Source organism: Debaryomyces hansenii, assembly GCF_000006445.2.
Source record: "Debaryomyces hansenii CBS767 chromosome G complete sequence".
In the NCBI taxonomy this organism is placed as follows: Eukaryota; Fungi; Ascomycota; class Pichiomycetes; order Serinales; family Debaryomycetaceae; genus Debaryomyces; species Debaryomyces hansenii.
In genome coordinates, this window is record NC_006049.2 from 1,338,413 (window position 1) to 1,354,344 (window position 15,932).

Sequence of the window (15,932 nt, forward strand, 5' to 3'; positions counted from 1 at the left end):
AATATTAAATACTAAAAAAGTAATTAATCCGAATCAGAAAAGTTATCTCTGTAACGAGAAGACTGAGAAGTGATAGAGTAATTAGAGATAGCAGAATTTTTCCTTTGCGGCAAATTGGAATCCAGTTCACTTTCACTATCATCACTATCATCGCTTATGAGTTCTCTCAGTTTAAATCGCTTTTTTTCGGATTCATTGAGTTTTAATTGCCGTTTCGCGGGATTAAGTTTTGGTTTGATTATTGTAGTATCATTAACATAGGATATGTAGAATTGATTGAAGAGATTCATTGTTTTGGGTGAGATATTGATTAGATCACCAACGTGTGTCTGGGTTGCAGAGCTATGTTCTGAGAAACGTCTGTGGGAAAACTTCGATAGGAATGGTTGTACGGTATTTAATAAGAAGTTATCGATTTTTAGTTCCTGCTTGAAATCGGATGACACAGCTTTTGTTTCGTATGATGATTTGAGCTGTTCTTGGTGTTCCAAATCAAGTTTTATATGGCCCACAATACCGTTCAAAGAATACGGTTGGTTGTATTTTTTTTCGTTGTGACCTATGGTAAACTCATGTAAGATGTTTTGTTGTAATTGACGGTAGTTGAACTCTTCCCCAGGATTCGATTCAATTATTGATTTTGTAATTGTTTTAACAAAATTTAACAATTGCTTCTCGTCATCTTTGAAAATTAGCACTTTATGAATTTCAGAAAAGTGAATAGAGTTAAATTTTTCAGGAATAATTGAGTTGATGTAGTTAGATAGTTTATTAAATGGTTTATCTTTCTCCTTAGCTTGTGATGTTTTTGAATTAATGACATCAATATTCCCGTCTGTAATTTGACTAGATAAATCTTCGTTCTCAAATTCTCCTGCAATTTCGATTTCATCAATAATCCTTGACGCTGTTACGCCAAGCTGCAAAAAGCATATGCATTTTTCACTTTTAAATGCATCCATAATTAAATTATAGTTGGTTTTGACATTGTTAATTATATCCATTCCGTCGAACCGGTCCAAAGGTATATTCCTTTTGTAGAACTTCTTAAACAAGCTCAACTTCAATTTGCACTTCACCAATCTTTCGAGCCCAAATGAGAATGGTAGTTTTAATTGAGTTCTATGATAATACGACGTGGTTTTGTCAAACTTTGAATTAAGAAATACAAAATTAATATTAGAGAACTCATATAATAAGCCAAAATGACATAAATATGTGTCCAACACCAAAGCAATCTTCTTGTTCTCGATTGATAGCTTAGTATTCCATGTAGTCAAGAAATCCCTAAATATTTCTCGTGTATTCAAACCTTCCGGGTTATAATAATACTGGTTTGTTGAGTTATTTTTATACGTATTTTTGCTATTAGACAAATTTGAAATTATTAACGGATCAATGAAATCATTACCATCTAAATTGCAGCATATCCCCAAACTAATTGTTTTGTTCGTTCTCATATCACCAGTAAGGTTAACATTATCCACAGGATTGGTGTATATTTTGTCATTGTTAAAATCTGTTAAATCATACAAATTATTGATATCAAATAATAGTTCGTTGAATTGATATATTTCACTCGTCTTATATTCATGAAGAGTATTCCTTAGTCTGTTTCTCTCGGCCAGTAGACTCTTTGACTTTTTTTGGATTTCTGCCTGCTGTGTTAAGTTTTGTTTAATCGATTCAACTTGTGACTCTAAAGATTGCATAAATGTTTGAGGCCACGAAGAATCATCAAGTAATGCATCATTTCCTAAGTCCTTGGTATCAAACAATTGTTTAATCTCTTTGTAATTAGCTCGTAATTCTCTCTCCAGGGGTACACTGTCTGGTTGAACTATCAAATGTTGTAGATAATATACTTTCAAGCATTTCATTACGTTGTTATTCTCAAAAAACTTCAATAGTTTACCTGTAGCTGTGTTATGCGGCCTACGGGTTTTCGTTTTACCTTTTGTTTTGTCAGATAGTTTTAGGCATTCTTCTCTTATATTCCCTTCATTTGAGATCCATCTATTTAAGGATGATTTAGATATTGGAAATATGTTCTGATCTTTAAAATGCTTGATCGTATCCGATTGTTTATGTTTGGGGTTGATGAGTAATTGATAATTATGATAATTCAATGCCTCAACTTTTTGCAATAAACTGGTCTGCGGTACTGAACCGGTATCCTGCTCGGTCATCTTTTAGATAGCTTGCATATACCAATCTTCAATATAGTATTATTATTACCTCATTAAATGGGATGAATTATTTTCATTTGTTTATTTCTCCCGCATTTCCACATGATCAGCCTTGCCGATCATTTTGTCTAAAATCGCACAGGTTGAAATCTAGCATAGCCATAAAATATTTCTCTTGACGTGAGTGTAACGGACATTTTCTTATTGTTCTGCTGGTCCCAATTGTTTAATTTGAAGCCTTGCAATCAAATTTATCGTCAACCGTTCCTGCTTATGCAAGTTTTCAAACACCGATTCTACTGAGTGTTTATAATGGCTGTATCTTCTTTGTAGATTGTAGGCAGTTCAGATAGCCTTGTGAAACCCCCACAAGCGTAATATACACTTCTAAGAGCCATTATTCATGTACATAATGCATGTAACTTTAAATTTAATATGCTATCGTGTGATTAGTTACTTCAAAAAGTAGGCGTATTCAAATTTTCAAAGCCCGAGCCATCAATTCATTTCATTAGAAAAGTATAAGTCAACCGATGTTTCCTTCCAGATTGTGTTCTGATACTTTGTGACAAAGAAAAGTGATAGTATATAAGCATAATTACTTTGGTTATAGTTATTCGAATACGTTATGTCCAAGCCTATTCAGCAGATCATCAAACGGGCATGTTTGGTGATTATCGTTGTTAATGCAATCTATTTATCTAGTTGTTTGATCTTTTACTCGAAGGATAATGAGTCAATAACTCAATCAATCAAGAATAGTATCTTCACACCTACATACTCATATGCCCATATGAAGGCAAGCGATCAAGACGAAGCGACTGCAACAGATTATTGGGAAGAAATCAAAAAATTACTTAAAAGGGTTGAGCTGAATGAAGACAATAAATATTGGTTGACTGATGCTAACATATCACATACAAACTTGAAAGTCAATGCAAATGACTTTACAAATAATACCCAGAGCGAAAATTCATGGAATAATAAGAATAGCATATTTTATGATCCAAGGTTAACGCTATCTCTTTATATCAATTATATAAAGCATAATTATGGAAAAGACGGCGATCAAGAGGACTTAAGGGTGCCTTTTGATTGGGCAGATTGGGTTGATTTAACCTTATTGAACGAAGACTTAGCTAAGCCTTTGGCTGATAGAAGGAACTGTGACTGGATCAAAAAGTTTACCAAGATTGACCAAAATTCTGATATTTCTGCAATAAAATGTATGGACAACTCCGATTTATCTCCAAATTTACTCAAAGACTTAGGATTTGACTCCCATGAACAACTACCGGGTTATGTGATTTATGGGTATTGTGAGAATAGGGCATTTCATGATACTAGGATCGCTCAGGGTAAATCTTATATTTTCACCCATTTGCAAAATCCATATAAATTGGTTTTCTTGAATAAAGATGGTGGTACATATGAGGTTAATGTTGAAGACTCAAAGAAAGGTATTGCTAAGTCTGGTTTAATGAATGAATATTTATCAAACAATTTTGCAAACAATAAAGATGTATTAAAGAAAATAAACGTTGAAGGTTCAGAATTAAATATAGATTTTAACCCATCTAAAGAATTTGAATCTTTGAAAAAAAATAAAGTCCAACCAAAGCATTTAAAACCTCATGAAGATCCATATCAAATGTATCAGTTGCTACACGACAAGGATATTATTAAAAGTCCTAATTTACATTTACCTAAGGAAGCATTCCGTTATTCTAGTTCAATAGTACACGAGAAGTTTACATTGTTAGAAAGATTAAGGAATCTACAAGACCTAACTAGAAAAGAGAACGCTTTTTATAATTCTTTAAAACTTTCTAGAGAGCATAATGGAAATAATGAACCGCCATATTTCCAAATGTCAACTTTAGCAGTTATTGGAGATCCTCATAACGTAGATAAAGACCAAGGGTGGCATTATGACTGGAGGTTCTTCAATGGTGGTTTAAATTATGAAAGAGAAGGGTGGACTCAGACCGAATTAACAATTCGTACCAATATCATTTTAGAGAGATTGGTTCGCAATTGGTTCAGATTTGCTGAAGAAAAGGGGCTTGTTTCTTGGCTAATGCATGGACCATTATTATCATGGTATTGGAATGGTTTAACTTTTCCATTCGATAATGATATTGATATCCAAATGCCGGTAAAAGAGTTAGTTAGGTTAGGAGAATATTACAATCAGACACTTGTCATCGAGGACTCAGAGGAAGGATATGGAAAGTATTTGATTGACGTTGGAACGTTTATTCATAATAGAGACATAAGCACAAAAGGTAATCATATTGATGCAAGACTTATAGATGTTGATTCTGGGATTTATATTGATATTACCGGATTAAGTACAAGTAATGCTGCAGTACCACAACTATATTATAGTAACGGAATGTTTGGTGATAATGAAAGAGACATGGAAAAGTTCAATGATAGAAGGAAGCATTTTTACACGTTAAACCAATTAGCCCCCTTGAAATATTCAATGTTAGGAGGAGTTCCAGCTTATGTACCAAACCAAATATCATCTAGATTACAGTTTGAGTATCCTAGTGGCTTAACAAGACCGGAATATTTAAAATGGCATTTTGTCCCAAAATTAGGATTATGGTTATCTGAAAATCAACTAAAAGGTGCCTTTGATGTAAATGATTATAGCGTATCACTATTCCATGATTCGCAAGTGGATAAAGTTAGCATGATGGAGTTAGTGCTCGATATGTCGGATGAGGAAATGTACAAGTTATTGAAAAGTGATGATATGATTTTAAGTGAATATTACAATACCCAAAAGTTGACCAAATTACATGAAATGGAAAAGAAATACTTGTTTGATATTAAGAATGAATCATCGTCGGAGACTGGAACCATCGATATTATAGTTGAAGATAACAATGAATTAAAAACAAATACGAAATTGGAACTCGAATATAATAAATTCGTTAACAAGAATTTTAAAATGCATAAACCTTCCACAATTTCTTTGTTCCAATATGAGAGATTCGAACAGCCATTGCATCACAAAAAATAGACTCAACTTTTGTATACCTTAGCTAATGATCTAATGAAATTGTATAATAATATTTTTCGCAGTAATCAGGCCTAGTATTAATGTCGTATCATAGAAATGTCGTCCTCACATATTTTACCGATTCGGCCTAGACCTATATGATTAATCATGGAATATAAATATATTATTGTACTTTTTGATATTTAATTTATTTGTTATCCTTATAGTCAAACATATGCTTAGATCTAATCCAATAAATAAGTTAAGATGCCTTTCAAGGTCACTTAGTACGGCTATTCCATCAGTTCCGCAGTTTAAGACATCAATACTTCCAAATGGATTAACGGTGGCCAGTGAAGTTATGCCAGGAACCAAAACAGCTACTGTTGGGGTATGGATTAATGCTGGTTCAAGAGCTGATAATCCGAAGAGTAGTGGTACTGCTCATTTCTTGGAGCATTTGGCGTTCAAGGGAACTGGGAAACGGTCTCAATTAAATTTAGAACTTGAAATTGAGAACTTGGGATCACAGATTAATGCATATACATCTCGTGAGAATACTGTTTATTATACTAAGTGTCTCGAGAATGATATTTCCCAAAACATAGATATTTTAAGTGATTTATTGACAAAATCTAAATTGGAAGCAAGAGCGATTGAAAACGAAAGACATGTTATTTTACAAGAAAGTGACGAAGTGGATAAGATGTATGATGAGGTTGTCTTTGATCATTTACATGCTGTCGCCTTCAAAAATCAAGATCTTGGTAGAACAATCTTGGGACCAAGAGAACTCATTAAGACAATCAATAGGAGTGACTTAGTAAACTATATTCAAACAAATTATAAAGGCGATAGAATGGCATTAATTGGAGTCGGTTGTGTCAATCACGATGAATTGGTTAAGAAAGCTGAACAATTTTTTGGCCATATAAAAAAGAGTGAAATTCCTTTTACTCAAAATGGAGGTGATCTTCCTATATTTTATGGCGATGAAATTAGAATTCAAGACGATTCATTACCTAATACATATGTTGCTTTGGCCGTCGAGGGTGTGAGTTGGTCAGCTCCTGATTTCTTCACTGCATCTGTTGCGAATGGTATTGTCGGAACCTGGGATAGGTCTATTGGAATTGGATCCAATTCACCCTCGCCTTTAGCTGTGACAGCAGCGACTGGTGGCCCAAATCAAACTCCTATTGCCAATTCTTATATGGCTTATACAACATCTTATGCTGATACTGGCTTAATGGGTGTATATTTTACGGCTGAAAAGGATGCAGATTTGAAGTTGTTTGTTGAAGCTGTACAAAAGGAATGGTCCAGATTAAAGTCGAATAATATAACTGATGATGAAATTGAAAGGTCTAAAGCCCAACTAAAGGCCTCATTGGTTTTAGCCTTAGATGATTCAACTGCAATTGCAGAGGATATCGGAAGACAACTTGTCAACACTGGTAATAGGTTGTCGCCAGAGGATGTGTTCGAAAGAGTGGAATCAATTACTAGAAAAGACGTTGTTGATTGGGCTAATTATAGACTTAAAGATAGACCAGTCGCTGTGTCAGCCATTGGTAACGTTAAAACTTTGCCTTCTCATAAAGAGATTACTAAAGGTATGTCATTATAATTGAAATAACTGTATATAGTAGATTTGTTATTCTATTTATTGATTTAATATACGCAATAAATCATTTCTGTATTATAGCTTCTTCAGCATCAACATTTTCTTCGTCGTCTCCTTCTTCGTCGATTTCACTTTCTCCTTGCAATACAGATTCGCTCGGGACTCTTTTCATTATTTCAGAAGCCTTAAAAAGCCTTCCTATATTATCAATCCATCTTTTTCTTTTATCCAATAATGCTCTTAAACCACTATTTACAGCTTGTTGCTGAGGAGTTGCAGTTTCCACTTTCTTTTTCTTATTTTTAGCTTTAAGTCTTTTCATGTATGCTTGATCAACTTGTTTATCTAAGTCATCTAATATAGTACAATATTCTTGCCATGCAATTTGTTCTTCTACTATTGGAATTAATCTCTTTTTATTCTTCCTATTTTTAACAGACGCTTCCTTCAATTCTTTCTGTAATGACCTAATTTCCGCACAAACTTCGTCATCTTCTTTATTCTTAATCCACTCATCTGAATCTATAATACTGCCATTATTAGCCTTCTTTACGGAACGACCATTAATTTGAAGTTTATTTTTAGCTTCTTCTTCACAATTTGGTAAGTTCATAAAGATTCCTATGTAATTCAATTCCCGCTTAAGTCTTTCTTCAATTGAATGAAAGTCACTTACTTCCGTCGTTAATTTATAATCTTCACCGGTATTTAATTGCGTAGCGACATCTTCTTCAAAAGGGTTTTCTTCTTCATTGTTTTCGTCTTCTTCTTCTATGGAACGACCTTCATGCGTGCTTAAGATGGCCGATAACAACCGATTCGAAAGCGGTCCGCAAGAAACTTCCTCAGTATAGAGGTTATCATCATCCAAATCATCGATCGAACCTTTAGGCTTGAATGAATCTATCGATGGTTGTTGAAATGCTGGAGAATTCAACTTTGAACCCAAACTTGCATCCTCCTCGGCCCATACGTCAGCATAGAAAGGTCCCAACTTAGGAGTAATATATGGTGTAACATTAGGGTCATAACTTTGCTTATCAAGACCCGGTGGAATTACATTTTTTTCACTCAAAAATTTGATATCATCATTCAGAAAGAGCCTAAAGAATGATTCAATGTATGATTGATATGTGGTAAATTGAACTTGATTAGTTGGTGGTTTATTCTTCGAAAAATCGGTATCAGGAATTTTACCTGGTAACATATCCAATAGGTCACGCTCTGGATACGAAGCAACACCATATTTCTTCTTAAGATATTCCTTTCCATGAGTTTCCAAACCCTTGTTATCCTCCGAGAACAATCCTAATTCTGCAATTGCTTCGACAGGCAATGTTTGAGATGTTACAAACTCAGACTTGGGGTTTTTTAATCTAGTGTCGTTATCTTGAGTGTATGAACCTATTTGCACAGGTGGAGTGGGATCATCCTTTGAATTCACAAGCTCATTAGAGTCATCCGGTTTTTCAATTTCATCATGTACTTTATTCTTAGTATCCTCCTCCTGTTCATTCTTATCATCACCCTCATTCTCGTATTCCTCTTCTTCTTTGACTTTGACCAGAGTATTAAGTTTTCGCCTTTTTGATAATGTAACTGCTTCATCATCTTCATCGGCAGCATTTTGACTAGAGGTTCGCAAGCGATCATTTTTTGTTGTTTGGTGCTCATCATCTATATCTACTTCGTCGATTTTGTCATCATCTTCATCGTCTAGCGTGTGATTCTTGCTGATTTTCTTCAAAATATCAGAATCAGTTTGCTCGACTTCAACCAAATCTTTAGAAAGCTTAGTCAAAAGCTTACTCAAATTCAATAATATATTTACGCTAGGAATGCTCCTTATAGAATCTCCATCTAGCACGCCAACTGAGGAATCATATGTAAGCTTTAGCTCGTTAATTATATCATCTAACGTGGTTGATGCGGAGTGAGTCTCACTTGAAGCCATGATGTAGCTCGCTATTTTCTAATATTCAAACAAACTTTCAATCAAACTATCAATATTCCAAAATTGAACAAAATACGTCAAAATCTTAATGGGTAAAGAAACTAATTCCTTCAGCTATATAAACACTATCAAATGTAGGTTGCTTAACTGTGAATAACAATACTATACAGATATTTAACTCGTAAACATTAATCGTGCTCTACGTTCTTAAAAACAGTTTTGTGTAATTTGTTTTATATTCAAAAGTGAACAATTAGTAGTATATATACAAGCTATGTGAATTTAATCCGAAAACCTCCTATAGATAATAATAGATAATTATGGGGAATAATTGTTAATATATTGAGCATCTTGCTTTTGCTTAACTTCATCCACCAATCTTCTAATAATTTTATGCCTAGCAATAGGTGCATCTTCAGGTCTTTTCCAAGATTCTGGAAAAGAAGGTGCAGCCTTTTTGGCATGCATATGGCGAGTATCTACTGGAATGTCTGAAAAGTCATCAGACAAATCCTTTGATGCCTCTAACAATCTATTGAAAATTGAAACTAGGTGGCGAGCATTCTGTGTAGCTTCTGCATGTTGGTTACTTGAGAATTTGATGGAGTTTGTATGATGGTTAAATCTGTTAGTAGCCAAGATTTTAAATTTCCTTTGTTGCTTTTCATTCAAATTCAAGTCTTCTATATTACACAGTAACGTAACCTTACGGTTCAATGAATTTGATCCATCACTGAAATCACTATTAAAAGATAATTTGATTGGAGAATCTTTAGTTGGTTCTGGTTTATATTCTTGACGGAACTTAGCTAATAATGGCATTTCATACGCACTAATTCTATGCAATTGTTCTATTTTTCTCTGTTCATGAGGTGTAGCACCTTTGTCAACAACATTGATATTACTCTTCATAGGCGGTAATCCTCTCAAGTTTACTGGTGTGTTATTCATATGTCTTTCCTTGAAGTTATCAATTTCGTAAGCATACTCTAACGTCGGTTTAACTTTTCCTAAAGTGGTGAACGTGGATAAAATGGCACGTCTTTCTTCATCATCTGGGTTGTATTTTTCACCCATAGCATCCTTTCTCAAGTTGTGCAATTCGAATATTCTATCCGCAGGTAAACCTTTCCAGGCATGTGGATTAAGATATAAAGCCCCACTCAGTTCTGATTTTGAATATGAACGACTGACCCTATAATTAGAGTAGTTTTTCAAAGCTCTAGGTATATTTTTACCTGAATACATTCTTAAGTACATTAAGAGTCGTTAACCTACAAAGCTATTCTACTCAGTTTTTGACTTTGACCAATTTCAATCTCGAAAAATTTATCAGTCGTGTCAATACCATTTATTAACTATTTAGTTATGGCTCTCTTTTGATCTCAACATTTCCTTCATTAGCATTGATTGCAACATCTATATTCTCTTCTGTTTTCGGCTTTTTTTCCTGTTTATTCTCATCGTTATCCTGTAGTTGACGTTTAGTTGCTGGCTTAAAGAATTGTGAAATAGATTTTTGGGGTTTGGTATATTTCTCAACCAAATACTTTCCTTCTGCAAATGGTTTGCCTACGTCACTACTAACAGTATGGTACTCAATATTCATGTATGCTTTATTGTCGATTGTGTTCAAACTAGTATCAAGTAGACTATCGGACCAGTCTTTCTCTGGGTCTAGCCATTCATGCCATTCATTGGTACTTGGCATTAGCATTAAAGGCTTTCTAGGATGTAGCCATGATAAATCCTTTGAATCTTCCTTCGTAGCTGGACCTGTTATAATTGTGAATGAAGATAAATACTTAGCATGTGAATCCAGATTAGAGTAATTTGGATTGTGCGAGTACAAGGCTGCAAGATAAATTAATGGAGCCTTTGAAGAATGGACAAAATATGGAGTCTTATTCTTACCAGATTTAATCCACTCAAAATAACCTTGGATCGGAACAACACATCTTGTCCTTTTAGCACTATTCCAAACTGGAGTTTTATTTGCCAATGATTCTTTTCTACAATTAAAGTGTTTTCCTTGATATTTTTGGAGTTCCCGAGAATATCTCGGTCCAGGTTTCCCCTTCCTTTCTATTGGTGTCGGATCTTTTGGCTTTGCCCAAGATGGGACAAGTCCAAAAGTCAGCGACTCAATCACATAACGATTTTTAAACGTTGCGTCTGAATTTTTGGCTTGATATATTATTAAGGCAGTTCTTGTTGGTGGTATATTATAGGAGGATTGAAACGTTTGGTTTGAGAGATTCAAAATCATTATTTCAATACGATTAGCATGATTCGAAGTTGCTTCGTCATTCGATTCGTCAACTGCCTCATAGTTGGTATCTGATAATTGTTTTATTGAATATTGCACATTGGTATTACTTCTATTTAATACAGTTTCGTTGAATTGTTGTGGTAATTCATTTATATTCTGTAATACTGTTAGTCTTAAAGAACATATATTAAATACTCAAGTTTGTACATACTATTCCTAAAGCGTAACGTCCACACATCTTGGGAGAAGCAGCAATACAAATTTATTTAGACATTCTGATAAGTGCGCATAAATCCTACAAACTTGGTATCAATTAAAATTATTGTTCTTCGTTATCATAAAAAATAGGGTAATCTTCATCACATTGCGCACCATCGAAATAGTCAGGTTGGTCTTCTTTGTTCAAAAATTCATCATAGGAACACTCAAAGTTGTGGCTACAATTCGGATCGTCGGAATATTCATCAATTTCCTCCCCATCAAAATATTCTGGTTGATCTTCTTTACTAAGGAATTCATCATACGAATATCTTGGAAGCTCATTATTCCCTTGACAAAGATCCTTTTCCGTATTATTGGCTTCTAAATTATTTGAATTTGAATCGTGATTAAGTGTATCGATATTAACTTTTGTAGCCCTTTTCCTTGGTTTTTGTCGTGCTCTTTCTATACTTCCCAGGGATTTACGTGAATTCTTACTAGCTTCTCTCCATTTTCGTTTGAAATTTAAATAATCATTCCTCTCCTGCAGCAACATTTCATAATCATACGAGTCAACTGATGGGTCATTGGTTGTCCCCAAATGAGTTTCTTCCATAAATTTCACATTTCTTAATTCTTTGGGCATATAATCTTGCTTTACTTTCCCATGAGTGAAGCTTGGGTTATATTTATAATTATCTCCGTAACCAAATTCTTTCATTAATTTTGTTGGCGCATTTCTTAAATGTAGAGGTATTGGAATTGATGTCGTATCAGGGTTTTCTTTAAACAAAGATTGTGCCGACCGCAATGCCCTGTACGACTTTGTTGATTTTGGAGCCCTCGCCAATTTTGTTGCACAGTGGGCCAATATTATTTCACCTTCAGGCATTCCGACAAATTCTAAAGCCTCCTTCGTAGCAATTGCAAATGGTAGACATGAGCTATCTCTCAACCCAACATCCTCACTTGCTATAACAATCATTCTTCTCGCAATAAATAAAGGGTCTTCCCCGCCTACTAGCATCTTAACTAAATAGAATACTGCTGCATCAGCATCTGAACCCCTGACAGATTTATGAAAAGCGCTTATTGTATCATAATGAGATTCACCCTGCTTATCGTACATCTTCTGGTAATTCCTTGTCTCTAGTAAAGGTTTTAAATTCTGTAAGCATACCTTGATTACTCCTAATGTTTTTGGTATTTGAATTGCTTTCTCTCCTTCTTCGTACCCAGAAAACCTAGAGTATTGGACACTTGATAAATAGGCATTAATTGATTCTAAAATATTTAATGCAACACGAGAGTCTCCTGCACTCAATGATGCAATATAATCTATTGCATCTTTGTCCAAAGCAATTAGGTGCAACCCAAAGACTAATTTTCTGGATTTATTTACAACCAATAGCCCTCTATTAATTATCTTTACTATATCCTCCTTCAATAAGGGTTCCATAATAAATGTATGCATACGGGATAATAATGCATTATTAAGGGTAAAAGATGGATTCTCTGTGGTAGCTCCTATGACTGTAACTATTCCTTTCTCTATTACAGGAAGAAGTAAATCTTGAACCGCTTTATTAAACCTGTGTATTTCATCAAGAAAAAGAATAGTCTTTCGCCCTGTAAGCCTTCTTTCATTATCTGCCATGGTAAATACTTCTCTTAGTCGCTTAGCATTACCTTCTGCACCAGATACTTCTAAAAATTTACAATTCGAAGTTTGTGATATTATCCTGGCAAGCGAAGTCTTGCCAACACCTGGTACGCCCCATAAGATAAAGGACGGAATTTGATCCGATTTAATTATGTTCTTCAAAATTCCATTCTCACCGACTAACTTCTCTTGTCCATAATACTCGTCTAAACTTTTTGGTCTAAGTCTTTGAGCCAAAGGAAGTTCAGCTTCTCGTTTTAATCTCATAAATTCTTGATTCTTAGTCAAAGCATTTGATTGTTTGGGTCCATCATTCGAAGACTGTGTCTTCTCTACAGGTACCTTATTTTCAATTTCCTGAGGAAATGCAGCTTTCTTGGTTCGTTGTTCCTGATCGTCGTCAACGATAATTCGTTTATTAAAACCTGCTTTGGTGGAAGTGTTTGAATGTTCTTCTTCTATTTTGATTTTCTTTTCTCCTGAACCATAGCCTTTCATTCTCTTCTCTGCTATTAGTAAGCTAGTAAGTGTAGGCTTGCCCTTCGTATTATTTGAAGCTTTACTATCTGTCTTCTGTTTTTTTGGATCAAAAGAATCCATCTTCAACCCTAAAGATGTAAATACATCATGTTTCTGTCTAGACGAAGCTTCAGTATTGTGAACTTTTGGATCACCGGTTTCTTCTTTATCGTGTTTTGTAGGCAACTTCACATTGTTTGATGTATTTCTATCCTGTAAATCCAAACAACTATTGACATGTTGCTCTAAAAGAGATCTGGGGAATATTTTGAAGCATAAGGGACATTCGGTATCCATTAATTCTTATGTTGGAAAATATTTATGGTATTAGATTATATCTTGAATCATTCAATGAACGCGTTAAAGCCGTCTTACGCGATAAATCATTAGATTTTTTTTTTAAAGAAAAAGCTTTCTTATCTTTTTAAAACCCTCCATTCAAATATGACCGTTGATCTCATCTGGAAGAAATTCCCTGTAAAACAAGTAGAAGTCAAATTATCTAAAGTGTTAAGATGTGGCCAAACATTTAGATGGAAGAATGTAAATGATATATGGTCATATACAACCGAAAACAAAATAATTTTACTCAAGCAAGATGAAGAATATATACATTATTCGTGGATCGCTGCTGAACATATGCAGACACAACTGAAAATAAATTGTCATTTTGATAAAGAGACTCTTGACTTCATAAAGGATTATTTTAACTTACCGATTAAGTTGGAAACACTATATGAAGAATGGATTGAAAAGGATGGATTATTCAAAATTTCTCAGCAGAAATCGGCTTTCAGTAAGTTTACGGGTATCAGAATATTGAGACAGGAACCTTGGGAAACGCTTATATCCTTCATTTGCTCATCAAATAATAATGTGAAGAGAATTTCTAAAATGTGTGATAATATATGTACTGAGTTTGGAAAATATATCAATGAATATAATGGTATCAAATATTACTCATTTCCAACAGCCGTTGATTTATCTAGTAGTCCTAAAGTTGAAAGCCGGCTTAGGGATTTAGGTTTCGGTTATCGTGCTAAATATATTTATCAAACTGCTTTAAAATTTACAAGCGATGAATTTCCAGATATAACTTTGAAGAACCTATATCAACTCCGACAAGAAAACTATGAGACAGCTCATGATTTTTTGTTACAGTTGACGGGCGTTGGTCCAAAGGTGGCCGATTGCATTTGTTTAATGGCTTTAGACAAGCATGATATAGTTCCTGTTGATACTCATGTCTACCAAATTGCTATCAGAGACTACAAATTTAAAGGAAAGAAAGATTTAAAAACTATGAATAAAAAAACGTATCATGATATAAGGCTATTCTTTAAAGAAATTTTTGGGGATTTTGCAGGTTGGGCTCAGTCTGTATTATTCACATCAGATCTTTCTGACCTTAACAACGGTGTAAATAAAATACAAAATACTGAAATTAATATTGACCACACTTCTGTTAAACAAGAACAAGATTCGATTGTTATAGAACGAAAACGAGGAATTCTTTTAGATCCATCGTCCCAAGAACAGGATTCTGATAAAAAAGTCAAATATGAAATGAAATAACAAGATTATATAATAAGACACGATAATATTTTACCTATATACCTGAACATTCAACAGTAATTAATTATTCTTCCAATTTAAAACTAATTATAAGACATCTACTATACCTACTTATACTATACCCTTAAGAGATTCAAATACATTATACCAACATCCAAATCGGGCGGTTGGTGTAGTGGTTAACATATTTGCCTTCCAAGCAGGTGACATGGGTTCGATTCCCGTACCGCTCATATTTTTACAATTATGTAAAACATGAAATTGAATAATTCCATATACATTATATCTAACCATTTTTATAAGATTATCTTATATATTTTTTATATTTTATATTATTTGGTTATATTTTGGAAAAATTTTTTTTCCTTGAAAGGCTTTAATTCTTTTTAATAAAATTTTGTTGTCAAATTCTTTTTAAGCCTCTCTTTCCTTTTGGGCCCCTATAAAAAAAATTATCTAGGAAAAAATTTTTCAGAAAACCTTTGTTATTTCAAATTGTCCCATCTTAATTGATTACCCTATTCTTTAATTAAATTCCCCCCCAAGGGCTCAACTGAACTCACATGGAATTTCTATAAAAATAAAATTACCTGTAACACCCTTAACTTAAAAATACAAGCAATTATATATTCTCAATGTAAAAAAATCATTTAAAGTTTTCTTCTTTTCGCCTCCTTAAAATTCCACTATACACTACCTCAGTGTTTTTTTTCACCCCTAACATCAATGAAAATACAAAATTAAGATTCGAAATTGCAAAAATATATACCCATTTAAAATAATAATGGATTTACTTCTATTTCTCGTCTCCTTTTACCGCCCTGTATAGTATTGCACGTCTGCTGAGGTATAAAACATATCCAATTATTCATGGATTTTTTTTAAAAATACCAAATATAAAAATTGTTTTTATTCC

General features: G+C 33.8%; 8 protein-coding genes and 1 non-coding gene across 9 annotated transcripts; 4 read left to right on the forward strand and 5 right to left on the reverse strand. All coding sequences in view use genetic code 12, as the record gives it.

Annotated features, from left to right (window-relative positions):
* Positions 1-23: 23 nt before the first annotated feature.
* On the reverse strand, positions 24-2,189 carry DEHA2G16170g (DEHA2G16170p; the record flags this gene model as incomplete). The annotated part of the gene is made up of 1 exon (XM_462248.1): positions 24-2,189. One exon carries the CDS (start codon positions 2,187-2,189, stop codon positions 24-26), a length of 2,166 nt encoding a protein of 721 aa, XP_462248.2.
* Positions 2,190-2,817: 628 nt separating this feature from the next.
* Positions 2,818-5,226, forward strand: DEHA2G16192g (DEHA2G16192p; the record flags this gene model as incomplete). Its single annotated transcript, XM_462249.1, has 1 exon — positions 2,818-5,226. One exon carries the CDS (start codon positions 2,818-2,820, stop codon positions 5,224-5,226), a length of 2,409 nt encoding a protein of 802 aa, XP_462249.2.
* A 214-nt stretch (positions 5,227-5,440) lies between these two features.
* On the forward strand, positions 5,441-6,835 carry DEHA2G16214g (DEHA2G16214p; the record flags this gene model as incomplete). Its single annotated transcript, XM_462250.1, has 1 exon — positions 5,441-6,835. The coding sequence occupies one exon, from the start codon at positions 5,441-5,443 to the stop codon at positions 6,833-6,835; it is 1,395 nt and encodes a 464-aa protein (XP_462250.1).
* A 61-nt stretch (positions 6,836-6,896) lies between these two features.
* Positions 6,897-8,786, reverse strand: DEHA2G16236g (DEHA2G16236p; the record flags this gene model as incomplete). The annotated part of the gene is made up of 1 exon (XM_002770605.1): positions 6,897-8,786. The coding sequence occupies one exon, from the start codon at positions 8,784-8,786 to the stop codon at positions 6,897-6,899; it is 1,890 nt and encodes a 629-aa protein (XP_002770651.1).
* Positions 8,787-9,104: 318 nt separating this feature from the next.
* Positions 9,105-10,034, reverse strand: DEHA2G16258g (mitochondrial 37S ribosomal protein RSM24; the record flags this gene model as incomplete). The annotated part of the gene is made up of 1 exon (XM_462252.1): positions 9,105-10,034. The coding sequence occupies one exon, from the start codon at positions 10,032-10,034 to the stop codon at positions 9,105-9,107; it is 930 nt and encodes a 309-aa protein (XP_462252.2).
* Positions 10,035-10,152: 118 nt separating this feature from the next.
* Positions 10,153-11,296, reverse strand: DEHA2G16280g (DEHA2G16280p; the record flags this gene model as incomplete). The annotated part of the gene is made up of 2 exons (XM_462253.1): positions 10,153-11,214; positions 11,270-11,296. 2 exons carry the CDS (start codon positions 11,294-11,296, stop codon positions 10,153-10,155), a joined length of 1,089 nt encoding a protein of 362 aa, XP_462253.2.
* Positions 11,297-11,377: 81 nt separating this feature from the next.
* On the reverse strand, positions 11,378-13,738 carry DEHA2G16302g (DEHA2G16302p; the record flags this gene model as incomplete). Its single annotated transcript, XM_462254.1, has 1 exon — positions 11,378-13,738. One exon carries the CDS (start codon positions 13,736-13,738, stop codon positions 11,378-11,380), a length of 2,361 nt encoding a protein of 786 aa, XP_462254.2.
* A 147-nt stretch (positions 13,739-13,885) lies between these two features.
* Positions 13,886-15,016, forward strand: DEHA2G16324g (DEHA2G16324p; the record flags this gene model as incomplete). The annotated part of the gene is made up of 1 exon (XM_462255.1): positions 13,886-15,016. One exon carries the CDS (start codon positions 13,886-13,888, stop codon positions 15,014-15,016), a length of 1,131 nt encoding a protein of 376 aa, XP_462255.2.
* A 161-nt stretch (positions 15,017-15,177) lies between these two features.
* On the forward strand, positions 15,178-15,249 carry DEHA2G16346r. Its single transcript has one exon. It is a non-coding gene; the product is annotated as a tRNA-Gly (tRNA).
* Positions 15,250-15,932: the final 683 nt, after the last annotated feature.